This window comes from Callospermophilus lateralis, chromosome 6 (genome assembly GCF_048772815.1).
Source record: "Callospermophilus lateralis isolate mCalLat2 chromosome 6, mCalLat2.hap1, whole genome shotgun sequence".
NCBI classification, from domain to species: domain Eukaryota; kingdom Metazoa; phylum Chordata; class Mammalia; order Rodentia; family Sciuridae; genus Callospermophilus; species Callospermophilus lateralis.
In genome coordinates, this window is record NC_135310.1 from 136951168 (window position 1) to 136978759 (window position 27592).

General features: G+C 40.2%; 1 protein-coding gene across 7 annotated transcripts in view; it reads left to right on the top strand.

Moving 5' to 3' along the window:
• Dusp22 (dual specificity phosphatase 22) overlaps nt 1-27592 on the top strand; it is a 62708-nt gene that overhangs the window by 25701 nt on the left and 9415 nt on the right. For 5 of the 7 annotated variants that reach the window (XR_013091661.1, XM_076859104.1, XM_076859106.1 and 2 more), the window contains one exon: nt 19577-19626. The exons of the other annotated variants lie outside the window; for them this stretch is intronic. Coding sequence is in view for 4 of the 5 variants with exons in the window: in XM_076859104.1 (XP_076715219.1) it covers nt 19577-19626 (50 nt within the window). In the remaining variant the exon portion in view is untranslated. The remainder of the gene's footprint in view (nt 1-19576; nt 19627-27592) is intronic. 7 annotated transcript variants of the gene reach the window in all.

A 27592-nucleotide genomic window follows, 5' to 3' on the forward strand; every position in this document is an offset into this window, starting at 1 on the left:
TGCTCCTTTAAGGAAAAATAAATTAAGGGAATTGAACACACCACAGACCCTTCTGGAGATTTCATAGCTGTGTTGACAGAACAAAGCTTCAAAAGATTTGTGTTGTAGACATGTATTTATCATGTCTTTCTGAGCAAGGATCCAGTTTATGTTATGCATGTTTGTGTGACCACCTACTAAGATGTCATGGAACTATAGTCTGTGGACTACAGATCATGGGGAGCAGGAAGAGGTGATATTAGGCCAAGGACCTGCTACCCCTGGAGTTAGGGTGAGCCTCCCAGGTGCATACTTGCTCAGAGGAGTTCCATATATCTCCCAAAGCTCAAGCAATGAGAGTAGAGGACCTTGTTGCCAGCTGAGGCTGAGGTTATCTTGGTAAAGATCAACATCTTTCCATATTGTTTTCCTCATTCTGTTTTGAGAACTTGCTATGGATAGAATGCAAGATTATCATCTGACTCCATCATTGTGTGGGCAAAAAAACCTTCACTTGGGAAATGTGGAGGGAATTGCCAAGATCCCACAGCTGATCAGAGGGTGGGAAGCTCAGTCTTGTCTCCCAGACTAGAATTATCCTGCATGCCTCCCGGCCTCAGTCCCCTCTTGGTATGGCTAATGCTTCTTCTTACTTTTCTTTCTTTCTTTCTTTCTTTCTTTTTTTTTTTTTTTTTTTTTAGTTTTGGGATAAAATCCAGGGATACTTAACCACTGAGCCACATCCCCAGCCCTATATTTTATTTTTTAATCTTGGACAGGGTCTTGCTAAGTTGCTGAGGCTGGCTTTGAACTTGCAATCCTGACTGAGCCTCCCGAGCCTCTGGGATTATAAGCATGTGCCACCATGCCCAACATGGCTGATGCTTCTGACAGCTGTATTGTCAGATATTGCCAGATCAGCTTTAGAGTTGCACCATTTGTGCTCTTACTAGCAGTGTATGAAAGTCCTAGTTTACTGGTACCATCATCAATCAGCACAGGACTTTCTTGAGCTCCTATTAATGACAGGCCCAGGGATAGGTGCTCAAGATAACAGTAGTGATTTTTTTTCCTCACTCTCTGCCCTGGCAGAGCCCTTGGTGTAGAAACAAGATATATATATATCCTGATTATTTTATAAACATTCATGATCATTACAGTCCAGTGAGAGAAGGCAGCTGGCAAGTCAAATAGGAACAGAGTAGAATAGAAGCCCAGAGAACAAGGTCCCTCTTTTGCACATGAATTTGAGGCTCTTTGCAGTGAGCATACATTTGACTGGGCCTTTAGTGATGACTAGGAAATCAGAAAGTTTGTTTTGTGATATTATAGCCAAAAGAAGGCTGGTAGAAAAAGCCAGCATGTGACTCCTCACCACAATCTTACTGATTTTCCAAGAATCCTGAGCCCAGCAAGGCAGATGATGTTGTCCAGGTTCCTTCATGGTATATAACTCTTCTGGGTAACACATCATTGCTAATGCCTGGAAGAATCAGTTCTGGAACCCGAGGCCTCCTCACAAAGGCAAGGATCTTCCTGCCAGACATAATCCTTTGGGACTGTATTTTGGTATCAAAACTTGGGAACATATGTTACTGGCTCATTTTAGGAAAAAAAAAAATCATTGACATATGTGTTCATTTCAAATATAAAGACTCAGATTTGTAATTGTAATATTCAGGGGTATAAAATACCTTGTTAGTTCTTTTCCCTGCCTAGGACTTGGCCAAGAAATTGCTTTTGTTTACTCAGAACTATTTCCTAATTTTGGAGAACAGATGTGAACAGGTGTCTTCAGCATCTACTGTTTATTGTAGATGTTAGCAGGGGTGAAAACTCCTATCTCAGAAATGGTGATTTTTAAAATCAGAAACCTGATATTGTTTGTAGGTGCTGAGGAAGTAATACTGAGCAATGAAAGGTTTCTCCCTTCCCCTGAAAAAAGAAACACCTCTGTCTTTCTAATGTAAAAATTTCAGAGTTTGTTTCATTTTTCATTCTTTGTATTTAACCAGACCACCTGCAGGAAACAAAACTATTTTTTTTCATTATTAACAAAAATACTTTAAAAGTATTCTCATTTCTTCCCATGGTTGGTAACACGAAGAATTTTGATTTTGAAATGATGCATATTGTTGGATTCAATGGAGAAAAAACTTACACATATATGCAAATGAGAATATTATATATACTAGGTAGATTTTATGAGCTAGGATTTGACTTAGGTATTTTCTATTTTAGGTATAGTTTTTATATTTAAGCCATTTAAGTGTATATGTGTATTTTTGAAGAAAAGGGTGTTTTCATAGACAGACATTTATTCTTGATTCTGCTTTATATATCCTTTAACACTAAAGACATTTTTTTTGAGACATTTGCTCCCAGAATTTGATTTTCTCAGTCTTGTTTGTAGTTGGCCACTTCTCCTCGTTTTGAAACGTATTGTTTTCTCTATGTCTGCACTGCTGCCTTCATTTACCTGTTTATTCATGAGGAAACTCACTGAGATGAGATACCCATTGGGCTTAGATAGTCCTGTGTTTTTACCCTTTGTTGATGCTCTCGGTCCCTCTGTCATGTGTCCTTCCATTGATCCTTTCCATTGCTCTTAAAATTTTGTTGGCTGCCCAAATATAAAGCAAATCAAAACCAGATGCTAAGTGGTGTTTGAAGTATAAGAAATAGGCTTCTTTTCCTCCTTCTTTCTTCCTTCCCTTCCTGTTTTTTAAACTTTTTATTATCACGTAATAATTGCACACATCAGTGGGGTTCAGTGTGGCATGTCACATGCATACAGTGTGCTCTAATCTCAAATATGGTCTCCCTTTGTCCACCCTCTTCCCCCACATCTCAACTTCCAGTAATCATCACTATACAAGTTGGGTGTTTTTTTTTTTTTTTCGATTCCACATATAAGTAACAACGTATAGTATTTGTCCTTCTGGGTCTGCCCTTCCTTCCCTCAAAGCTCAGACCCAGCCCTTCTTCCTCTAAAAGGGATACTTTGGTGGCCACCAATCTCATGCTCCCCGCTTTTTCTATAAATTTTGTCCTGTTGGTTGGGGCATGACTTATATACACTATATGGCAGCTCCTGTACTAAATCAAATGGTTACTTAACCTCTGTTTGATGTTTCAAGTCTTCTGGCCCATGCCAGGCTCCTGAGCTGGTCTGCAAGCCTGTCCCAGGCAGTTGCCACAAGTGGGGTTTCTTTGGTTCTGACAGCATTCAGCTCAGGCCCAGCACATCCAGCTCCCCTCTGTGGATGCTTGCTAAAGAATGAGAGCTGTGTGGGTTTTTAGCTCCATCCAAAGCAAGACATCACATCTTTAATTAGTGTGGCTCATTGGAAGTACGAAAGCAGAATGAATAAATATATATATGGAAGTTAGGTTAGAGTCATTCTTCCGTTCTGCCCTTATCTAATCCCTTCTCCTTCCCCCTCAGTTAGGGAGGAGATGAGGGAAAGGAGAAATACTGAGGACTGAATTTGAGTAAACTATATTCTATACTTTTTTAAAATTATGCCAAAATGAATCCTCATGTGTAACTAAAAAGAAGCAATAAAAATAGCTGACTTGTAAAATTTAAAGCAATAAAAAGAGTGGGGGAAAAAAGAATGGTTAATTAACCATGAGTAATTAATGAAGCAGCCTCCCATACATGGGCTGTTTGTGTGGTTTCTTGTCTGTCAGGAAGCATTGGCATAGTTGGATATTATAGAGTTTTATAGAGTTGCATTGGTGTCTAGTTCAGAATGATCATTTACTAAATTAGTGCAACCCAGAATCCCCAGTGAAGCTTCTGTGATTTGGATTGATCTCTGTAGAGTACTTCAGCTGCCTTTGGTTGTATTAGAAGCTTGGTCCTATGAGGAGGACCATTCATCTAAGACATAAACAATTAAAAGAGGATCTGCCATGCTCAAGTCTCCATGCCCGAGGTTGGGGCAGAGATGTTGGAGACATTATCTCAGACTTCATGGAACTTGTTATCGAGTCATGAGAAGCTGAGAGAACATTCAGGTCACAGAGACTGACAATCTGGCTTGTGAAGAAGGGAGAGTCCATTGCCAGTGCTCCTCCTCTGGCAGCCATGCAGGCAGACCTTCAGTTTATCACCTTCTTCTCTGTCTCTCTCTCTCTCTGCTTGGTGACCACATCAGTCTTTGGGCTCTCAGGACGTAGAAGCTCTTCCTGCCTGAACCATGTGCCACTCTTTTTTCTAGCACAAGGAGGATAAACACCCAAAGCCCATGTCTTGTACACATAGAAGTATACAAATATCTCTGTTCATAATAACAAAGAGTTGGAGCCAACCCACCTATTCAGCAAAAAATGATGATCAGTATGGTTTGTGTCTCGTGAATTCATATGTGATGCATGACATGCTATATCCTTGTGGTCTATGGTTAACAGGTACAAAATAATTATGTCATTTAGGTCATCTTACTCTTTAAAGGAATAAGACACATCTTTAATAGTATAGACTATTTTCAACATTAGTGTGCTGCCATTTTGCTGTATTGATTGGACATCAGAATGAATTTATTTCCTTCTTTTAGAATTTACACATTCCCCTAGTGATGCAACTTGAAGCATTAAGCAAGATTTTCTATTTGGAATCGCCATTGGTGTCCTCCAAAATGGCTGATTTTATTTATCTCACTGGCACTGCAAAAACAACCTGCTATAAAGTTGCTAGTGAAATCCAGGACCTTTGAAACAAGTCATTGTTTGACCTGGAATGGTTTTCAGATTGGTAGTTGTTTCCAGAAAACCTCAGTTGTTTTCACTTCTCTAGGAAAATCTCTTTGATGTCACCCAAGAATCAGTGATACCAGCTCTACCCAAGCTTGCATCAGCTTTCATGTGTCAAGGCAAATTTGTTTGAAGCCAACCCCAGACTTAAATAGATATGACTCAAATAGAAATGATCATGGTAGGTATCGAAAACTGCCTCGTAATCGCTCTTTCTAGAATCAAGCTGTCTCTAAGTTCCTTGTGTGTGGGCAGTCAAGTGCCTGAGAGGCACTTCCATCTGCCTGACAGCACTTCTACCACCAACTCACTTGCAAATAGAGTTCTAGAAGTACTGCAGTACAAATAGACCAGAAGGACTGAAATTTTCTAGTACTGAGTTGATTTCTAGAGAGGAAGCTATTTTGTTTCTGTCTATAAATGAAAGAACTCTACCTTCACCTTCTGTTGGCCCCAGTGTTTCCTCTGTGGACCTTGTCTTTAGTGTTCTTATTCACTGACCAGTATCTCCTCACACTTGAATGCTCTTTCTAGATTTTTCTTTCAAATCTCATTTTCTTTTTTTTCTCTTTTGAATGTATTTTTAACTTTTAATTTTAAGATAACTGTAGGTTCACATGAAATTTTAAGAAATAATACAAAGAAATACCTTGTACCTCTGCCTGATTTCTTCCAGAAATTGGGAATATCTTATACAACTAAGTCCCAGTTTCTTGAGTATTTCTTGCTAAGCTCCCTTGTCCCTCTTCTCCTGATGCTTATGCATGATTGGGTTCTAAGTAGATGTGTGCAAGGACTGTGTTCGTAGAGTGGACTTGCCTGGTTTGTGTCCCTCCAGTCCTCAGTGGGGAATACACATGTAAGCAAGATCAGCCAAGATCTTCAGACCAAGATTTTGGGAGAACCATGTACCATGCAGCCTCCTCTATCTATTTTCAAACTACTTGCATCAAGGTTGCACATAAGTGTTGAAACATGTGGCCCAGATGGTAAGAGCTCTGCCAGTCTACACAGATCTAAATGCCCATGGGCTGGGGGAAGACTATAAAGCCCGAGGTGTTGAAGAGCTTCGTAGTACTAGTATGGTTTGACCAAGTGGGAAGGGAGGAAGAAAGATGTCTCCAGAATGAGCAGCCCTTCAAGCAAGTCCAGAAATGGGAATGAGCCCTGGAGCCATAAGAGATACTCCAAGAAGGTCCTTCTGATGATAGATTGGAGAGGGTGGTCTGTACAATGGGGCAAAAGTAGTTCCATCTTCCATTCTCCTTTTGACTAAATCAGAAGTTACTCCTCTAGATTAAGCCAATATTTATTGAGCACCTACCTTGCAGCAAGAATTAAGAATAAAATTTGGAGAGAACAAGAGACCTTGCAACAAGTAAACAGGTACATAAAATCTTATCATAGCAGAGTTTCAAATGCATACCAGATGCAGAGTTCTCCAGGGACCCCAGGAGGCAATGGTAGCCAGCAAAGCTTCACCAAAGAAGTGACAATTCTATGTGGTCCTAAATGTTAATACAAGTGTGCTCGATAGTAATTGCAAGAACAGACAATTGGAGTTGGGGATGTCAAAGAGTAAAGAATACAGGACATTCAGTGACATGGTGCATGCAGAAGGATAGAGTGTACTAATGCACAGGGTGTGCAAAAGGCAAGGTGTGTCCCAGCTCTCCTAAAATGGAGCAGGTATTCAGGGTTGCCAGGCTGGAAAAGCAGGCTCAGAGCAGATTAGGAAAGGTCTTATTTGTCAAGCTGAAAAGTCTGAGCTTTATCATGTGGGAAGTGGAGACTCATCAAGATTTATACACAAAGTCAGGAGACACATTCCAACTTTTTTCCCAGGATCTTTACTTGGAAATAGAATGTAGTGAAAGAGATAGATATCCCAGAGATCATTGGGAAGCTCTTGCTATAAAGCTGATTAGAAATGATGAGAGTTTGAACTGAGACGCTGAGGAGTGAGTTTTACCCCCTAGAAGAAAATCCACAAAAATAACAAACAATATTTAAAAGAAAAAGGATAGATAAAGATTGTGCGGCAAAAACATGAACCAAAAGAAAGAGGGCATAGTGATAGTTTTAATAGATACAACAGAAGTAAAAGCAAAAGAAAAAAATCATTGGGATAAAGGAAACCACAGAAATGAAAGAAGAGAAACCATTGTGATGTTATAATGCCATCAACCTGTAGGCACCCCATAAAACAGCTTCGAAATATAGAAAGTCATTTCTGAGGTGGAATGAATAGAAATTAGCTAGGAATTAGATGTGGGGGATGAAGCAGCAGAGGTTTCAGCATGTCTGAGGTTACGGCTTGAGGGACTGATAGAACAGACAGCTGTGCCACTATGGATGTGAGTGCCCAGAGGGCGAGTTCAGTCCAGGACTCAGACTGGATATTATCAGTGTATATATGCAGCCAGGCCCTTGGATTTAAATAAAATCATGTAAAAAATACTAAGACATCATGATCAGGAGATGATGATGGTATCATAATCCCATCTTGCTTTTACATAGTGTTGTGGTAAATGCTTTCAAAACATGTTAGCACAAGATCTCATCACTCACCACATATACATTGTGAGATGGATGCATCTTTATCATTCCTATTAACTCCTTGTGCATTTTAGTTCATCTCTACTCCTCAGCATGTAGTCCTTGTGGTTCTCTACAGGAGCACCAGCAAAGTTCAGAGTTGTGTTGTGTTTTACCCCAAGGTGAGACTCTGAGGTTGCCCTGGTCATCACTCCTAACCAAAGAGGTCCCTCATGTGTGGCTGCTTTAGGGGCTAAAAGTGACATAAAAAGCAAATCTGGCAAGATTGAGTAGGGGACATGATTTTAAAGGAATTTCAAAGGGAGGAATTTTTGTGGAAACAACCCAAGGAGAGAATCCGTGGAGGGAAAGTGTGTTTCTGGCTCCAAGTCTAGGTCTGGAAAAGGTATTTCACAAAGTAGGCAAATTTAGTTTGTGACTATGCCAGCATTGCTTTTCTCTGCCTCCTTCTAAGGCCAGTGTAGTCAGCAGTGACCTATGAACTCTGCCAAGGAACAGTTTATAAGAGTAGGAGGCCAAGCCAAGTCTTTGGCTGGCCAACTAGCAAGAGAAGCCCAAGCATTGTGGAGATGTAGGATGGTAATCCCCAAAAGGATTCCATGGGTCACAGGCTCCTTGAGTGGAAGGTCCAAGTCAGAAAGCAGAAGTTTGAATGGGAAATCAAAGATGGTCAGTTGGTTAAGAGCCAAAGCAGGTTTAAAGGTCAATATGGGCACTGCTTTGTTTTTAGCCATAAGAAAAGTGATTTAAATGTAGCCTGGTTTACTGGAGATTGGTTTAAGCAAATCTTCTGTTTTCAGATGCTCTTAATTCATTGCTGGGTAGGCAATGCAGGTGGACCTGCCACACCTGCAAGGGAAGTGATCCAGCCTTATTTAAAATTCTGAGAGTAAAGCAATAGCACCTAGCTGGTTTCATCATCTCAGTGTAAGCCAAGTTAACAAGCTGTGTCCTAACTACTTTGTAAAATGTGTTCTCCTCTCTTTGGTCTGATTCTCTGGGATGTTCTGGAGACCTGTATGTGTGTGTTTTCAGGGAAAGGATGGGTTTGAATTGAGAAATTATTTCTCTCCTTTCAGTTATCACCACAACTAGGGCAGATGTCAAGTTTCAACCTTGATCACTGTAGGAGCACTGTCAGCTACCTTTTACCCTCTTCTATGATGGGAAAGAAATGAAATGTGTGGTGAAAGTTCCAGCAAGCAATCATAGGTGGCTTTCAGTGCTGAGCTAGGGAAAAGAAATAGGTGTGTCTGAATTCTAATTAGACTCTCTTTCCCTTGACCCAGATTTTTCCCCAACTAAAGGGAAATGATCCACAAGGCCTGTGACCCCTTTGGTGAGAATCACAGCCACTACCAGAACCAAGGGGTGGATATATGGAAAGTGGCGAGTGGGCTGTCCTTTTGTCATCCTAGAACAGCTGCAAGGAGATAGGCTGCCTGCTACTTTGTAATTCTGGAGCGAGGCATCTCAGAAGAACAAAGCTAAGCCCAGACATTGACTTAGAAACTGTTCCTAGGCAGAGTAGTCCATAGGTCATTTCAGGCTATCCTGGCCCACGAAGGAGGCAGAGACTAGCAATAGTGGAGTGGTTACAAACTGAATTTGCCTACTCATGAAATACTTCGTCCATGAGACCAGCTCCACAGCACCTAAGTGGAAGGCAGTTCCAAATCACTCTAAAGGATTGTCAGTTTAAACAACATTAGGGAATAGTCCAACCCTGTGCCCTAAAGAAATTTTAAGAAGCCTGTGTTAGTCACCTTTTCATTGCTATGACCAAAATACCTCACAAGAACAACTTACAGGAAGAAAAATTTATTTAGGCTCATGGTTTCAGAGGTATCAGTCCATGGTCGGCCTACTCCATTGCTCTGGGCCTATGCTAAGGTATAACATCATGGTGGAAAGGTGTAGCAGAGGAGTGGTGCTCCACTCATGGTGACTAGAAAGCAGAGAGAGAGTGTTAGGAAAGGATAGCAGAGAAGATGCACCCTTCCGGGACATGCCCCCAGTAATCCAACTCCTCTAGCTGCACTCCACCTACCTTCAGTTATCACCCAGTTAGTTCATTCAAACTAGGAAGCACTGATTAGGTCACAGCTCTCATAATCTAATCATCGCACCTCAGAACATTCCTGCATTAACACAGGAGCTTTAGGGGGAGCACCTCATATCTAATCCTCATACTAACAAAGTAGGAATCACATTCCCACATGGTGTGTTTTTGTATTGTCTTATTTTTACATTAACCTGAAGTTTCCTGTCTGTTATGATGAAAACTGCTCCTGCTATTCCTGCATGTGTGGTGGCATCACAACTGATGATTTCCACTGGTCATCCTGAGACCCTGCTGACCGCAGTGAGGGGCCTCTGGCCTCCTTGGTAGCTGGGGCTGTTTCTACCTTTGTGTTTTCCCACATGTGCTCTGACCAGAGTGGCCTGGGGCTTCCTTCTGTGCTACAGTGCAAGAGGATGCAGCTGTCAAAATAAAAATAGCCTGTCAGATTGTTCCACCATGGCAGGCCTAGGGGAGGGGGTGTGGCAAAGTGCCGCCCTGAAAGAGAAGGCTCTGGAACACTGGTTCATTCTTCCTTTTTTTTTTTTCCTTTTGGTACCAGGAATTGAACTGAACCACTGAGAGGTGCTCAACCACTGAGCCACATCCCCAGCCTTTTTTACTTGTTTTTAACTGAGAGACAGGGTCTCACTAAGTTGCTGAACTTGGCCTTGAACTTGTGATCCTTCTGCCTCAGCCTGAATTGCTGGGATTCTAAGTGTGCACCACTGCACCTGGCTCTGAATCCTGGTTCTTAAGTAGAATGAAGAACATGCTCTCCGGCCACATCTGCTGTGTGTTAACATCAGACATTGCCATGGAGAGCAGAAGTACAGGTCTCTTTAGTTCATTTTACCACATTGTGAGACTCTTCTCCCCATCCTACCAGCCCCTGGGCTTGTTTTCTGACAAGAGCTTCCATGGCCCTTCTGTGCTGCCCATGCTTGTACCTTCACCACCTCTGGGCTGTGCACATCATGACCCTGAGCCCTACCTTTGGAGGACTGACCAGTCCTTGAGGGTAGCACCATGCCCGTCACTATTTGCCTTATTCCCAAAACAAACATTGCTGGGGTCTGATCCCAGACAAAGGACATGGAGTTAGGCTCAGGGGTCATGAAAGCTATTAGAAAGCATTTCCTCAGTGCTGCACATCATGTCCAAGCCTGAAGACAAAAGGCCACCTACAAAGCCACTAACTTACACCGCAGTTGAGTTATTCTTCTGTCACAAGCAATGGCACCTGAGACCTCATTGGTTTAGTCATCTGCAAAAGAGGAAAAAATAACCCCTGGCATAAAGAGCTGAAAAGGTGAGCCTGGCTCAGACATATGTACTCATGGGATACAGCTGGTGTTCACTCAGCCCAGTCTCTGTGATGCTGCATTTGATGGTAACTAAGCAGAGAAGACTTCCATTAAGGGTGAGCCATTGACCACAGACCTGCCATCAACAGTTTATTGCACCTACTGTGTACTGGCACTACAATTAGAGTTTTTACATGCTGAATCTCATTTCTTGTTTTAAAAAGTCCTATATTCAAGAGAAATCCCTCTGTCTCTCTTCTTCTAGCAGAGCAAGGAAGAGACCCTAGCACAGCTCTTGATTAATGAGGAGGCTTTCTAAGAAACCAGTGTTCTCTGTCAGAAAACATTTAAATGGGAAGAAAATATGATGTGCAAAATGGACTTCAAGTCATCAGAATGACTTTGTGAGATGGGAATCTCTAGACAAGGACTCAGCATAGTTTTGTCTGTGAAGGCCCAGGAAATAAGGTTTTGGGACTTTGAGGGGACACATAATAGGAGGGTATGACTGTGCCTCAGTAAACACAGCCTTGGTTTACCCACCCAGGCTTCCCTGACAGGTAGCTAGAGAAACCTCTGTGACTGAGTAGGCATGCTCACAGGAGCTCAGGCCAGGCTTGAGCCTTGGGGCTGTGTTGTCCCTAGTTTAATGCAGTCCTGAAAATGTCCAAGAATTTTAACCTGGAATTTACGTGTTATGATTTTGCATTGCTAGTAATCCCTCACACCACATGCTGCTGGGACCATTGACAGTGGGTAATAGAGGTAAGGAGGATGCTTAGGCATTCTAAGATGCTGTTGTTACTCTGCAGCCTACTGCAGGTACCTCAATCAGCTTAGGAGCAACACTTTTAGGGCACAATGGGTAGGTGGCCATAAGTTTTAAAATTCTAAAGATATACCTGTCCTCTCAGGCAAATGCTTCCCTCAGTAGCAAGCATTTGCTAATGATCTATAAGAGCTAGGAGACCAGTAGAAATATAATTACCATAGGACCTGGCCATTCCAAGTTTGGGGAGGTCTATTGAAGACATTGGCCATTCATAAGCAGTCCTGGACCCCTATGCTGGGCCATGGTACCTGTGTAAAGGTGATATCATCTGACACTCAGAATAGGGAGCTGGACTCTTTGCAGGAAATAGAGGCTCAGGAGGTGAGGGGAACCGGTACATTAGGAATGGTTTCAATAAGGAACAGCCATTGGGATGAGTCCTAAGGTGGAGGATATTCTAGAGAGATGAAACTATAGGAACTCAGGGGTGGCAGTAAAGTACAGAACATTTGGAGACAGTCACAAGCAGCCCAGTGTCCCTGAAGTTGGGGACAGAGAGAGCACACAGGTAGAGGTTAGGAAAGGGGCTTGTAGACAAGTGGAAAAGGACTTTGAAGATGAAATGTCTTCATTTTTCAGATAAGGAAGACCCACTGAATATGTTGTAGCTGCACATGACCCAATAAAATATTTATCTTTTACAGAGAGAATGTTTTCCTTAATGATATTCATAGAACACTCCTGAAGAGTCAATTAGTGATCTATCTGCTGATTCATGGCCATTTTTTGATATGGTTATTTAGCAGTAACCTGCGTGAAGTGATATGCAGACTGCTTTGGTTTGAAATGTCTGCTGAAACTGGCCCCAGTTTTCATGAGTCACAATTGTGTACATCAGCAGGTCCTCACACTGAACCGAAATTACAGCAGAGGCTTTCGGTGGTGAGATGGAGTTGGTGTGAATCTCCTCTCTACCTCCCCATAACCCTCTCCACGTTGGCTAAAGGAACTCCTATGTGCTGATGAGGCCCACTTTAGCTTTTTCATTGAAATACCTTGAACAAAAATAAACATTGAGTTCTCATCTGTTGATCTGCCGAGTCAAATGTATGTCGATTTTTGACTAACCTGAAAGAAGCCAGCAGGTGTAGGAGGTTTCTCATTTGCATTTTGTCTCACAAAATCAAGCCCAAGGCTAAATCTTGTCTGTCCACTCTGACCTTCCTACCCACTCCCCACCCCACCAAGGACCACAGATTTCTTGGAAGTTGTTATTTGTAGCACTGCTAACCTAAATTTAGTGCATGCAGGAAGAATCAGAGGCAAATGGGTACTTTAAGAAAATAAATGCCTCTTCAGTTTAGAATCTAGGCTTAAAATGTATTACGTAGCATGACAACAGGACCGTATTTATCTTCAGTGATGATTCTCTACAGTAATTTCTTTTGAGAATTTTGCTGTGGTAATAATAATAAAAGAGGAGGCCAGAATCTCACCTCCTTTATGTTACCTATTTATTTTTTTATGCTGTCTTCTGTATCTTAGTCCATAGGCATACATATGTGCTTTTTGAATGTAATCTTCTAGAGATATGATTTGGACTTCTACTCTTCACTTTTAATGTTTCTACAAATGTTATAGGCTGTATGTTAATTCTTAAATTTTGAGGAGAAACAGTAATCAAAATGCAAGGGCCAGGTACTGTGTTTGACTCCCATACACTTACGTGAAGTGGCAGTTCTCATAAGCCTTCTCTGGAATAGAGACACACTCAAAGAAAAGCCTATGAGAAGCCTGTGTAAAGGAGACTGAGATGATCCAACATACAACATTCAGCATACAAGAGCAATTTCAAGTCAGCAGTTGTCATCTCTTGGATCTGTGACTTTCAAGAATCCAGGCTGTTTTTTTAGCATTTACTTACCAGTAGGTTTATATACAAGTGCAGAAGTAGTCAGATTTACAGACAGAAAGGAGAGGGTAATTGTAAGGACTGTGAATAGGAAGAATGGGGAATTAGTTGAATGAGTACAGAGTTCCAGTTTTGAAAGATGAGACAGTTTGGAGTTAGATAGTGATGATGTTTGTACAACCACATGGATGTACTTCATTCCATGACAATGATCAAGATGGTAACTGGGCTCAACCATACATGCCTATAGTCTCAGCTACTTGGAAGGCTGAGGCAGGAGGATTACTTGAGTCTAGTCTGGGTAGCATTGTGTGACTACATCTAAAAAAATAATAATAATAAAAATAATCAATATGTTAAGTTTATGTGTGTTCTGCCACAATTAAAAAAAAAAGTTTTATAAGTGGTTGTCTCCAATGGAAGAAGCCTTTCTTTTTGTGTTTTTGTAACAGTGTATAAGCTGTGGTCTACCTTCTGATCAGATGAAGATAGTCCAAATTTAAATTTTGTTTTCAATTTTTCTCTTTGGGAGCCAGCTTCTTGGGAATTTGGTAAAATTAGAACTTGATGGGTTCTCTTGCTTGTTCCACTCACCTCATTCATGGGTGTTTGTAAATCAGTAGTAGCAGAGGTTGTATGTATATGTGTGTGTATACACATGTGTACAGGTATATGTGTGCATACTACAAAGGCCAGCTCAACACTTCCTAAATGGACTTATTTGTTAAAGAAAAGATGATCTCTGTTAGAGGAACCACTTTGGGTTTGCCTATGCTGTGTCTGGTACTGATTGGGCTAAGATGAGAAACCAAGGGTTCTAATCATGATATTTTTATTAGCAACTAAAATAACTTTTCCACTGCATGAATGTCCTGGTTCTAGCCCCTTTGGGAACTTACTCTCCTACTTATATTTTGAATTGGCTTCTGCAGGGATACAGTTGTAGTCTTTTTTTTAAAAAATAGACACATAATAAGTACAGATACTTATGGAGTACGGTGTGACATTTCATGACATATATATAATATATCAGATGAGGATAACCATCTCTGACATTTGTTCTTAATGTCGGTAACACCAAGAGTTAAAATGTGCTCTACTAGATGTTTTGAAATGTATAGTATCACCAACCATCCTTATCCTACTGTGTTGTAGAGCTTTAAAGTGATTCCTCCTATCCAACTGTACCCCTGTACCCCTTATCATCCTTTCTCCATTACCCCTTCCCCCACATCTTTCCCAGGCTCTGGGAACTACTATTCTACTCTTTGCTTCCATGTGTAAGATCATGCAGGCCTTTTCTTGCCCCTGACTTACTTCACTCAGTATACTGTCTGCCAGTTCCATCCACATTGCTACAAATGATGAGACAAAGATGAACTCCATAGCTGGCTTTAATTAGCCTTCCTGGGGGAGGGCTGGATTTTCTTTTTGAAAGTAGAATGTCAACTGGATTCTTCAAAAGACTCTTACGATGTTTCACAAAGAGAGAAACAGTGAATTTTAGAAATTGTACTTGAAACAAGCGAGAGTTTGATCTCTTTTCTAGTATTGCAATCAGAATCTCAGCCCTGCTTTTCAAGTTTGTTCCTGTGTATCGTTTTAAGTGTAGTCTTTAGTTTCAGACCCAAAGAAAGGGCCAGAACTTTACTTTTGGTGGTTACTATAATCATTGAAACAGAAAACTGAAAAATATTAAAGGCTTAAAGAACATGGACTTGAACAGCTTTGATCTTTGGTTCACATAGAGCTTCTAGAATACTTTCTGAATTTCTTCTCAGCCCAGTGATGTCTATTGTGTCTTTGAAACCCTAAACACAAAAATGTCGTCAGAAAGCTTTCCTTGGCAAATAGCTCCTACCCCTTTTACTTCTTTTCAGTGCTTTCCTAATTTTTATACTGTGTGTTTTCATACTGATTGATGTGATGTTTTGGTATAATGAATATTCAGTACAAAATGAGGTTACCTTGAAGTAGGTATCGACTTTTTTGAATTCTTCCCCCTTTTTCTCCCTCTGATGCCCACCTCATCAGTATTGCTGGAGTTCTCTGGAAATGTTAAGCCACTCAAAAGGCCATGTAGTCCAAAGAAAGTATCTGCTGCTCTTTCTTTGTCTACCATAGGAATCATGAGAATCTTAGAGCATTGACAGGGCTCTTTCTATTAACCGAGCTTGTTTTTTGTATTCAGTGCAATACTAAACAGGCCTTGTGCATTGAAAAGCCATAAAGACATCTGATAGTTCCATAAAAATTTAATGTTAGTTGACTTTTACCAGTTCACTTTTTTGAAACCTCATGGAAAGTGCTGAGTTTTTATTTATTTACAATTTTAATTTCAAGGGAGAAGATAACCAATTTCATTTTTATGTTTTTTAAAAATATTTAGAGGTAATGTAAGGAAGTGAATATGTGCAGCAAATGCTATGCCCCTGGAAACATTGCTATTTTTATTCCAATGTTTTCAGATTGTTCTAAAGTTTGCATACATTTTTTAAATCCATGAGTTTACTATAATTTTTGTAATTTAAATAAACACATCCTACCCCTATTCATTGTCTTTCTACAAATTTCACCACCAGGGAGCAGTCCTTTGTATAAGTCATATTAGAAAAAATAGCTGTTCTACATCACATGAAAACCTTTGTGCAACTGCACTCATTAGTACCAGGGTAATTTTAAATGAGTCCAGCTTTTTTATGGTCCTGGGGTCCGTATGCTGCTTTCTGAATTAGTAACTAACAGTCATTAATTGTGCACATGTGCAGGCATCTGATGCCATTTTTAGGTAGCTCGAGTTCTGTAGTCTGTGGCCTTCAAGAGATGTTGCTTTGTTAATGACTAAGCCAAGATAAATAGATGTTCTTGGGCAGCAAGCAGCTGAACCTTTTTGACAGTTTGACTCCTTCTGTGGCTGAATTTGCATACTTATTGTAGATCACAGTGAAGTGGTTCACATCCCCGTTGCAGTACACAGGAGGTGGGCTAGTGTCACTGGTGTGTGTATAGAAAACATGCTTTTGGCCAAGCACAGTATTGCAAACCTATAATCCCAGCATCTTGGGAGACTGAGGCAGGAGGATCACAAATTCAAGGCTAGCCTCAGCAACTTAGCAAGACCTTGTCTCAAAATTAAAAACATAAATAAAAATGGTTGGGGATGTGGTGCCATAGTTAAGCTCCCTGGGTTCAACCCCCAGTACCAAAAAAAGAAAAGAAAACATGTCCTTTACTTGCCTAGTGTGGCCCCAAACCCAGCTTTTCCATTTCTGTGATCCTGGGATTAAGGAATGGGTATTTGACAGTATTTTCTTCCCTAGAATTATTCACATAGTGTGATCTTTGTGGGAATTGATTTTCACCTAGGTCTCAGGACTCAGCAGACCTTTAGTGAACACCTATGTGTCAGGCATCATTCTAGGGAAGTTATTGTTCTTGTTATTCTGTCTTTGAGAAAACTCAATCTTTAGTTTTATGTTCTCCATCCTGCATTAACAGCAGCGATCTCCATACTTTGTTCCAAAGTTGCACAGATAGGAAGCTGTAACTGTCACTTGCTCTTCTCAGCTGTGCAGGTGAGGGGCCCAAAACAACCAAAAGTTGCCTCCTCATTCTCTGTGCCTCCCAAGGGATAATACCTTTTGTCATCTTCCTATGATTGGCGGATTCTCCTGCTCACTGACAGAGTTCTCTTGCTTTGTGGGGCCAATGTCTTGTCCTTTGGTATACCAGGCAGCAACTAAGGGAATGTGCCTAAAAGAAGCACAATGCTTTCTACTCACCCTGCTGTTGGCATTTACAGTAACTGATCTTAATAGGCAAGAGCTATTTAACCTACCTCAGTCCATTTTCTTCTTTCCTTCATTATTTCTTTCCTCCCAATGCAAAACTGGACTGATTGTAGATTCTACTTGAATGAGGTGGTTGTTTGTTGACATTTGGGACAGGCAGGCATTTTCATCATTACAGGGCATTCTTTTGGAGCCCTTACTCTGTTGAAGTTGCTGAGACTGCAGATGGCAGTAGCAGGGGAGGTGGACACTTGAGAATCCTCTTGTCCCTCTGGAAGTATGGCCCGAAAGGAGGTCGGAGGAAGTGTGTGGGAGGAATGAATTTCACAAGCTCCTGGATTGGATCCAACTGCCAACTCTCACTTAAAAAAAAAAAAAAAAAAAAAATCAGTGAGTCATTTCAATGGTGGCTGTAGAAAATGATCAGAGTGTGTATCTAGACCAATACACTTGTTTGGCCTCTATGGAAGGAAGGAGTGAAATGACTATTTTTTTTTTCTTACAGTAGCATTTCCTTTTTAATAGTCTTACCCCTTCAATCACAGCATAATACCTATCTGGGTTTGGAGGGGCTTTAGAATGTGAGACATTCCCAGCAAAACACAGCCCCCAGAGAGTCCAGGAAAAAATAAGGACAGCGACAGAAGGAGGCTGGGTGTGGAGTGTGACAATCGAAAGCTCAAAGACGGGTAATCTACTGCTTCCCTTTCCTCTTCTGCCAACTGATCATTAAATTCGACCTTTGGCAAGCTAAAAGCCCATTTTATCTCAGATAAAATGTTTCCATTTGGATAAGTAGCAGTTACATTCATCTTCTTCAAGAACTCAGGAAGCCTTTACTGGAATATATAATGATTGGCTACATGATTGGTAATGCTTTTATCTTCAAATCGTGATTAAATTATTTGATTGTTTCTTCAAAGTTGAAAAAAATACATAGGAACTATGCAGGGAAAAAGTTATTTTCTCACCTCTCCTATTTGTGGGAGATGGGAAGCAGGGGATTGCATCTCTCAGGTCAGATCCCAATATGAGCCAGTTTTAGCAGGAAGGGGTTTATTAAGAAATGGTTGAAAGCTTAAGGAATGCTCAGCAGAGCTAAAGAAACAGGCTCTAAACTAAAGTTCCAGAAGGATCCCAGACCTTATCACACAGCAGCCCAATGAGCTCTGCAGCCCACTAGTTCCAAGTCCACCTCCTGTGTGTCATTTCAATGAAAACTGATTGTGTGCCTTGATCCTAAGCATCAGGGGAGATGGGGAATGGAATTCCCCACACTGTTTTGGAAAAGTCATACTGTAAGGAACTAGCAAAGTATGGATCAAATTGTTCCTTCTAAGACTATTATTAGTAAATACAGCACATAAATTCCTAATGATAGGAGTTAAGAGAGTTCAATGAAAAATTACCAGTCTTCTGAGGAACTTGGGGTTGCCTATATCGCCATTCTACATATCTGTCCTTTGTGTATTCTCTTTTATTGGTTATTTTTCTAATTTCTGGTTTTTCCCCTTATTTTCTGAGACGCATGACAATATTCTATGAGATTAGGCAATTACAAGAGGAGGGTTTAAAAATGATTCATCTAACTCTTTAGACATATTCTTCTGCAAAAATTACTGAGATTTTTATATTTTTACTTGATATTAAAGACCTCTTGAACTGTCACATCAGTAATCCCTCTGACAGAGAGGTGAGACTGGCTTTTGATAAACCTCAAATTTATCATGATTTTTAATAGTACAAATTTACATAAACTTTTTTTTTATTTTATAGGGTTGAAGTTCATTTGTTTTTTTTTTTTTGTCTGTTTGTTTGTTTGTTTGTTTCAAAATAGGCCATTATTTTAAAAGAAAAATGTTAGTTTGGTACCCAAAGTTTACTGTTCTGGAAAACAAGCAAAATAAAGCAAATTATTTCAAGGATCTAAAACTCCTATTGGCGAAATTGTAGCTGTCATGATACTAAAATTAACATAGAAAGCTATAACATGACACTACACTTTTTAGCCATTGTGCTAAAGTTTTGACTAACAGTGCTTCCTTTTTGGATTTTCAAGATCCTAAATGACATATATAGGAAATGTGGAATATGTGTACTAGTATGTAAGATGATAATTTTGAAACTTGTTGACACTTACTGAAAAGTACTCAGTTTTCACTTTTTTGAAACCCTTTGAATTTTGTCTAAACCTACAAGCTGTTTGCAAACTAGACCATATTTATAGGCAAAACCACAGAAAAGAACCAGGAACTTTAATTAGTTTTTCTCCAGTTCCTTGGCAACAAAAGATGAATGAAAAACTTCTCCTTTTTATTTTATTTTTTTATTTTTTGGCTGAGTAAATAGTTATAGTTTATTCAAATATTTTTATACACTGACTATAATATTTTTGTTTTTATTTATATATATATATATTTTATCATTTTACAGGGAGTTAAATACCTGTGCATTCCAGCAGCAGATTCACCATCTCAAAACCTGTAAGTTTTTCACTTTTCTGTATTATCTGGAGATATTGAAAATGAATACTGGGCTATAAAATCAAATAAGTAAAGGACTGTGAGAGCCCAGGGGACCCTACATAACTTTGTCCCAGAGAAGAAGTAACAAATCAGCCTGCAGAGTTCTAGCTGACTGTTTGATGGATGAGATGTCCACAAGAAGGGTCTAATTTTTAAAAAGGATACTTGAAACCAAATCTTCAGTACATTCGTCTTTTCTCTAAAAGCAAACCCCTGGTATTATATGTAATTGTAATGCACCAATAAAAAATAAACTTTCAAAGTTAGGAGTTTTGCCTGGAGCAGAGCTGTCCAATAGAAATCAAATGTGAGCCACTGGATCACAATTGCAAGCCACATGAGTGATTTTAAACTTTCCAGAAACCATATTTTAAAAAGCAAAAAGACATAGGCAACATTAATTCTAATAATATATTTTAATTAACTCAATCTATCTAAAATGTGAGCATTTTAATATGTTCTCAGTACAAAAAGTTTATGAGATATTTTTGTATTATTTTATTGTACTTTGTCTCAAGACTCTGATATGCTCTTTTACATTAACAGTTCATCTCATCTTGAACTAGCTGCATTTCAAGTGCTCAATAGCCACATGGGATAGTAGCCACCATGTGGAATAGCATACATCTAAAGCCCATCCAAGTTGGGTGAATAGATCTTTCCAATTTAGGAAAATCCAGTCCTCTATTTCTTTACAGCTGAGGAAATCTTTGATGTCATTTTGACCCTGTTTGTACATATAAAGAAAGATTCACAATTGCGATCCTTTTCAGATAACAATAGTCATGTGAAGGGTAGTAATATCAGGCTTCCGCAGGGAAGGGGCAAGGCTCCAGAGACCCACAGCAGTTTGGCTGTAACATTAACCCTTAGCTGTCCAGAAATGACCCCCAAAAAGACATGGCAGGCAATAGAGTATAGGATCCTGAAGCATGGATGTTTCCCTTGCAGGCTGACAGGCTGGGTACAGAAGTTCTTAGCCATGCCAAGCAAGCATGGCTAAGAGAGAACCCAGGCACTGATTCTCAGACTGGCCCAGTGCCAGACTTTGGGGGTCAAATGCACAATGAATTACATACTGCTGCATTTTAAGGAAAGTTATAAGCTCTGGTCATGTTTGGGAGTTTGGGGGGTTCACAACCTTGTTAGAATTCATCCCTCTTAGCTCCTGAGTGGTAATCCATGCATATCCTACATATCAATAGTATAGAACACATACTCGTGTTACCTGTCCAAAGTGACTGGCCTTTCTGAAAGTCATCAGAGGCTGGAACATCATTCCACCTTGAGTTTTCACTATAGGAGAACAAAAAAAAAAAAAATATATATATATATATATATATATATAAGAATTTTGTGAGATATACCTGTTTGAAGAAAATACAGGGCTAGAGTCCGCCAGGTTGACGTGGGGAAGGGTGATGTGGCAGGGCAGTGAACAGGTGGCATAGAGTTCAACCAGGAAAGGACTCAGTAGGTAGGAAGTTTCCACACTGACTCTTGATGCTCACAGAAAAGTGAACCTTTAATATTGAAGATAGTGGAGGAGGGATTTTACTAGGAAAACAAAGTAGTAGGCTGGGCCTAGAAGGAGGAGAAGTGTTAAAGAACTTCCCTGGTTACTAGTCGTGTCAAGAAACAGAAGTGGTTGGAAGGGCCTGGTCTGTACGGAAGGAAGTGAGCCACTGCCTTTCTCCGAAGCCCACAGCATTCTTCTGCCCATGTTTTGGTGATTATTTTTAGAATGGTTGTTTTACTCTTATCTTGAACCAAGATTTTGCCATACTGCTGAACTTGTCAATAGGTGATGAGAAATTTGATTCTACAAAATCGAATTATAACCTATTCAGGGTCAATCAGTTGTCAAGGCAGATGCCCAATTGTCCTGCTGCCCCAGAATATCAACTTTGTTAGGTGTGAGCGCTATCTTCAAGGTCCCAGACAATGATTTTATTTAAGCATTGAAGGTTCTGCAGTTTAGACAAGTAAGAATAGACCCAGATGTCCAAAGATCTAAAACCAGTTTCATTTATCTCAGGCCAGTCATTTTAACTCATCTACACCTCAGTTTCTCCCATTGGAAAAATGCCTTCCTTTAAGATTTGAGATCAGCATATGTATGTAAATATATTCTCCATGAACTTAAGGCACTTTAAAAAATAAGGGTATGTTTCTACTTAAAGCTATTAACGTATCTTGAGAGTTACAGAAAAGATTGTTGAAATAACGAGCTTTGGTGCCCAGGAAGCCCATTCATTGCTCAGAAGATATGTTTATATGGAAAGACAAAGGAGACAAGAGGATACAACAGCTTTCTCTTTACGTTCCAGGGTCTCATGGGTTAGTGCAAATATTCTAACAAAACTAGCTCAAACACAGTCATCCCTGGGCTTTAAGGACTACTCGTAAGGTTAAATCAGCACTTTTATAACCCAAATATGTAAAGCAGTCCTGTGAAGCCTGGTGGTTCTCCTCTTAACCCTTTTCCTGTACCTGGATCAAAGTGTGACTGGAATCCTATGTAGTTCAGGAGGCTGAGGGCAATGTGGGAGCACAATATTTGGAGCTGAAGGGCAGAGAATATGTTCACATTGCTGTTTCTTGTGAAGTCCAACAGTAGTACAACTTCTGTTTTGGCTGCAAAAGGAAGTCAAGACCATAATTCATCAAAGTAGGGAAAGCTGGACAGCCTACAACTGAGAGTCTTGCTTATAGGAACTTGTAAGGCTCTTTAGGGAAACTTTTGCTATTAGTCCACTTGTAACTGCAGAGCTTACGCATAGGGAAGGCTTTGGACACCCTAATATCTGTAGTTCTAAATGTTATTACTGTATTGAAGTTATGTGGAAATTGTGAAGTTCAGTTTGGAACTTTGAAGTGTATATGGTTTTTTCAAAGACAGCCTATCAAATACCTTGATTTTGCTTTACCTATTTTAAGTGTTCCCCTGGGAAGCATTGCATTTTTTTAATGATGAGAGTCTTAGGTCTGTTTTCTATTGTTATAACAGAATATCTGAGACTGGGTAATTTATACAGAAAAGAAGTTTATTTTGGCTTATGGTTCTGGAGTCTGGAAATCCAAGTGGGCCATCAGCGCTGGTGAAGGCTTGTGTTGCTTTTCATAACATGGCAGAAGAAGGAAGGACAAGCAAGTATATTCAGAAAAGAAAAAAGAGGGTCAGACTTTTGTCTGACCATTCCTGTGAAAAAAGCATTAATCCATTCTTGAGGGTGCTGTACCTATCACCCAAACACCTCCTACCAGGCCCCACCTTCCAACATTGCTATACTAAGTAATTAAGGTTCCAACACATGAATTTGCAGGGGACCCACTCAAATGATAGCAGTGAGAATGTTTTCGTGATATAATCAAAGATTAACCTAAAGTTAATGCTTGGCAGAATTTGTGGCTGCCTGAGATCTAATCATTTAGAGTACACTGGATTTATTATTCACCAAGTATTAGGAGATAATAATGAACCTTCACTTTCTGTATTATTATCCAATGTGGATGGTCAGGAAACAGATATTCTTAATGTTCTGTATAACAAAAACCAGAGAAATTATGTCTGTCACTTGTAAAGCCTGCTCTGGGGAACCTAAACAATTAGAAATAGTAGCTCTTTAGTCTAGCCACCTTGCATTTCTGATGCCTAAGAGTTCCTCTATTCAGTGAAAAAAAAAATAAATTCTGGAAGACCATATTGCATATTGTTTTAAACTTATATTTCAATTTAAAATATGATTCCAACTTTGAATATAATTTTGTATTCTAAATCTTACCCTACAAATCTCTAAATCAACAGGAATTATGGCTGGTATGCTTAATAAGAGATGTGACCTTTGAAACTGACTGCTGTCACTTGACAGTCAGTTGCTACAAACTGCCCAAAAAGGTCAGCTTTTTGTCTTGGCCTTAATCCTCAAGAATCTCCCTCTTTGATCTTCCAGGAACTTAAAATGCAGAAACCTGGTTTGAGATAACATTAAAATAAAATTTTAGCTCAGTTCCCCCAACCACCTAGTCTTGCCAAGTCAGGAAATGTAAAAGTTCAAGTTTTCAACATCCTAATAGCCCCACAGACCCAGTATAGTGTTTTTGTATGATTTTGTTTTAATTAGAGACATCCTCAAGTGGGTGACAAATGCACATATTGCATGCTCCCCGAGTGGCAGGTGTTGAGGGGTTAGTGAATTTAAGCTTTTGGAAATATACATTTGCTTTTGCTTTTTCTCTGGGTTTTTATAAGTAAGTCTTGTTAACTTCTCTCATCTACAAAATGCTTAACTCACAGGATTTTTATAGTATTAAGCAAGATGATATAAGCAAAAGTGTTTTTCGTTAAACACTAAGCATTTCCAAAAACTAGATTATACCTTCTATCTACTCAAGTAAAGAGTGTTTATGTAATTTGAGAGTGAATGGTTGAGTGTATATTAACCTGTATTTGCTCATTGTTATTTCAGTATATATTAAACTGATAATTACTATATAAATAAACATCTCTTTCTTCCTCCTCTGTCAAGTCCAAGGAAGTTTGGTGTTTACCAGGCGATAGAGTCCATGGGTTGCATCATTACAGTAGTCTTTGTAACATTCAGTGGTTTGCGAGTTGAGCAGGTCTCTAAATTTCTTGAGGTTTTTGTGGAGAGTAGAAGCATTAGCAATACAGAGAGCTTCTATTTAAAACATCAGGAAACTTCCTTGCCCTTAGTCTACCTCCCTATCTTTTTGTCTATGTTTTCTTTAGTTTAACTGATACTATGTATACTTCCAACTCCCTTTTTCTTTCATTTACTTTTTTATTTACATTAATTATTAAAGAGTAATTCTGTAAGTTTAGAGCTGGATGAGCCCTTAGGCTACTGGGATCTTGTTTTCAGACAATTCCTGAGGACTTTGCCAGCCCACAAAGTAGCATTCTCCTGGTCAAGGAAAAAATGAGAACTCTGGAAAAGGTATAATAGTCTCTCATATAATCTTATTTATTAACCCAAAGAACATTTAGTCTTAGACTATGTCCTTATTTTTTGGTGTTGAATTATTCCTATTTGAAATGATACAGTAATTGGTAGGGATTTGTTTAGGAATATATTTATTTTGTTTGTCAGGTTTACTTTTAAAATGATCTGATCTGGCAAAATAAAAATATATGGCATATGCATCCCCCAAAATATGTGTGTGTGTGTGTGTGTGTGTGTGTGTGTGTGTGTGTGTGTACACTTTCCCCCCTTTGGTACTGGGAATTGAACCCATGGACTCACTCATGCTAGATACATGCCCTATGCCTGAGCTATTTTTCACCTTTTTTTTATGTTGACAGTATATGAGTTATAAAAGTCAGGGAATCATTGATATAGATGTGGGTTACTTCTCTGTGTTTAATGCTGTGGATTGATAGAGCAGCCTCACTATATCTGTATGGTAAGGAATCTTCTCCTGCTGCTTCTGGGATGAGGGGAATTTGAGGGCTTCACCTGCAGAGTTTCAGCTGGAAGGTGGGCCAAGGGAGTTCTGGGGAGCCTGGAATAATTTTACCCCAGGAGGAAGCAGCTCTGATCTGTGACCCACCTTCCAGAATCTGAGCCCAGATAAACAGCTTACCCATTTGCTTCCTCTTTTTTCTTTTTTAACATTCCACTCTATGAAAAAAAAAAATACACACACACACACACACACACACACACATACATACACGCACGCGTTTGCCTTTCCTGGAATTTTCTCTGTTGCTTTCATTTGTATACTTCCCTCTACATACACACACACACATTCATATTCAGTTGAAGACACACATTCATATTCAGTTGAAGAGAAGGGGGGGGGCGCAGCCTGCATTCCTGTAGTCTTCACTATCAATATAGTCTAGTCTGGTACCACTGGTTCTGTGGTAAACTAGCTGTCATTCAAGGTCTCAACCAGATCTCTGGGCTCCCACTCCAGCAAGCAAAGTTCTTGTGAGTAGAACCTGACTGTTTCTTGTCCTACAATGGGGATCATAGCCTCCAAAACTCACACTCTTGGAGCAAGAAGTAATTATTGGCTTTGAAAATGAGAATCCTCTGATGTGGTTTATGAGAGCCATCCACTGTCCTTCTTGAACTCTCAGAAGGTCAGAAAGGCCCATTTGGTCACTGACTTTGTTGTCTGATGCAAAGAGATGGGGTGAGTGCCACTGGTCATTGAGCTGGAAGGGGGACAGTTGGCTGCTGCTGGGCTGTTTGCTGAGTCCACATAGAGGACACCTGTCTGTGGACACACTCCTGCCACTCACTAAGGTGTCCTCCCAGGTCTGTCAGCAGAAGCAGGGCATGATGACCCCAAGGTGCTGTTGGTAAGTGTAACACACCTGTAAGTCATGCTTCCTTCTGGATGTTCTTAGCTTATTTTCTGCATATAGAGCTTATAACATGTCTTTGTATGGAAGCAAAGGTTAACTGCAATCAAATAAAGAACAAGAATAGGGAACTTGCCTTCATTGAAATAGCTCGCGGTGGCATGGTGCCTCAGATTTGTGCTTCTGCTTCAACTCGGAGTTGAGCAATAGAAGAACCCAGGCCGTGGGTATTTCCCACTGTGGAGGGTGTCTAATGACCAGAGCTTGGGCTTATGTCATTGGCTTCCCTGGAAATAAACCCCCCCACACCCACCGCACACTGTCAGCAACACACAGTTTTATACCAGTGAGCTTGCCTGCCTCCTGGCTTTTCCTGGAAAAGGCATTTCTAGCAATGTCTGCCAAACTTGGCCTCATGCCTAGTTATGTGCATGAGTCAAGTTTCACAGTGGGGCTCTGAGCAGTCCCCCTCAAGGGTTTTGTTCATACCCCTGGACTGAGACTGTGAGCAGCCCTTTCCCCCAACAGAGTGGTGGATGGGAGCCATATACCATGGGTTGTCTTGTATTTAACCCTTGTTATGGGCAGACCAGAAGGAGGAAAGAACCAGCAAGGAGCCAGGAGTGGGGAACATCTCCCCTCTGCTTCCTAGGTTTCTTTGCTCACCTGCTCTGGACTCAGGGTGGGTTTGGATATTCCCCAGCTGAGCACAGCCTTCCCTTATTTTAAAGGTGGAGGATCAACACCATAATCTATAGGAAGCCTGATTTCATCATACCTGTGGTTTGCAACGTACAGGGATAAAAACAAGTTGCTCCTACTTAGAGCCTTCAGTAAAGAGATTTATTTATTCTCTTTGTAAGACCTTGATGAGCCCCAACCAGCCATGTTTCGAAGACTCCAAGTCCTGCTCTAGATCAGAGAGGGTCTCTGCTAACTTCTGTCTTCACAGTGTTTTCTGAAGGGCTCTGTGGTTTACTCATTCATCCAGGTAGTTATCATTTCTAGATTTGCTTTTGCTATTTTGGCTGCCAGTGCTCACAGACCCAATGCTCCCCAAACAGGAAGAGACCCCACAAGAATAAGCAAGATCAGAGGCTACAGCTGTGTGAGGATCTCTTGGGGGTCACAGTTTGGACAACCTAGTAGACAAAGGAGCATGCCTTCTCTGGCCACCCCCTGTAGTCAACCAGTCTCTGTGTCTAATAGAAGAAAAAGTAGGTCCTAATCTTCATCATGTGGTATTAGGCCCTAACTTCCTTAATAAGACTCCTATAGCATAAGAAGTAAAACCAAGAATCAATAAATGGGATGGATTCAAACTAAAAAGTTTTTTCTCGGCAAAAGAAAGAATCTGTGAGGTGAACAGAGAGCCTACATCTTGGGAGCAAATCTTTACCCGTCGCACATCAGATAGAGCACTAGGGTATATAAAGAACTCAAAAAGCTAAGCACCAAAAAACAAATAACCCAATCAATAAATGGGCCAGGGAACTGAACAGACACTTCTCAGAAGAGGATATACAATCACTCAACAAATATATGAAAAAGTGTTCATTATCTCTAGCAATTAGAGAAATGCAA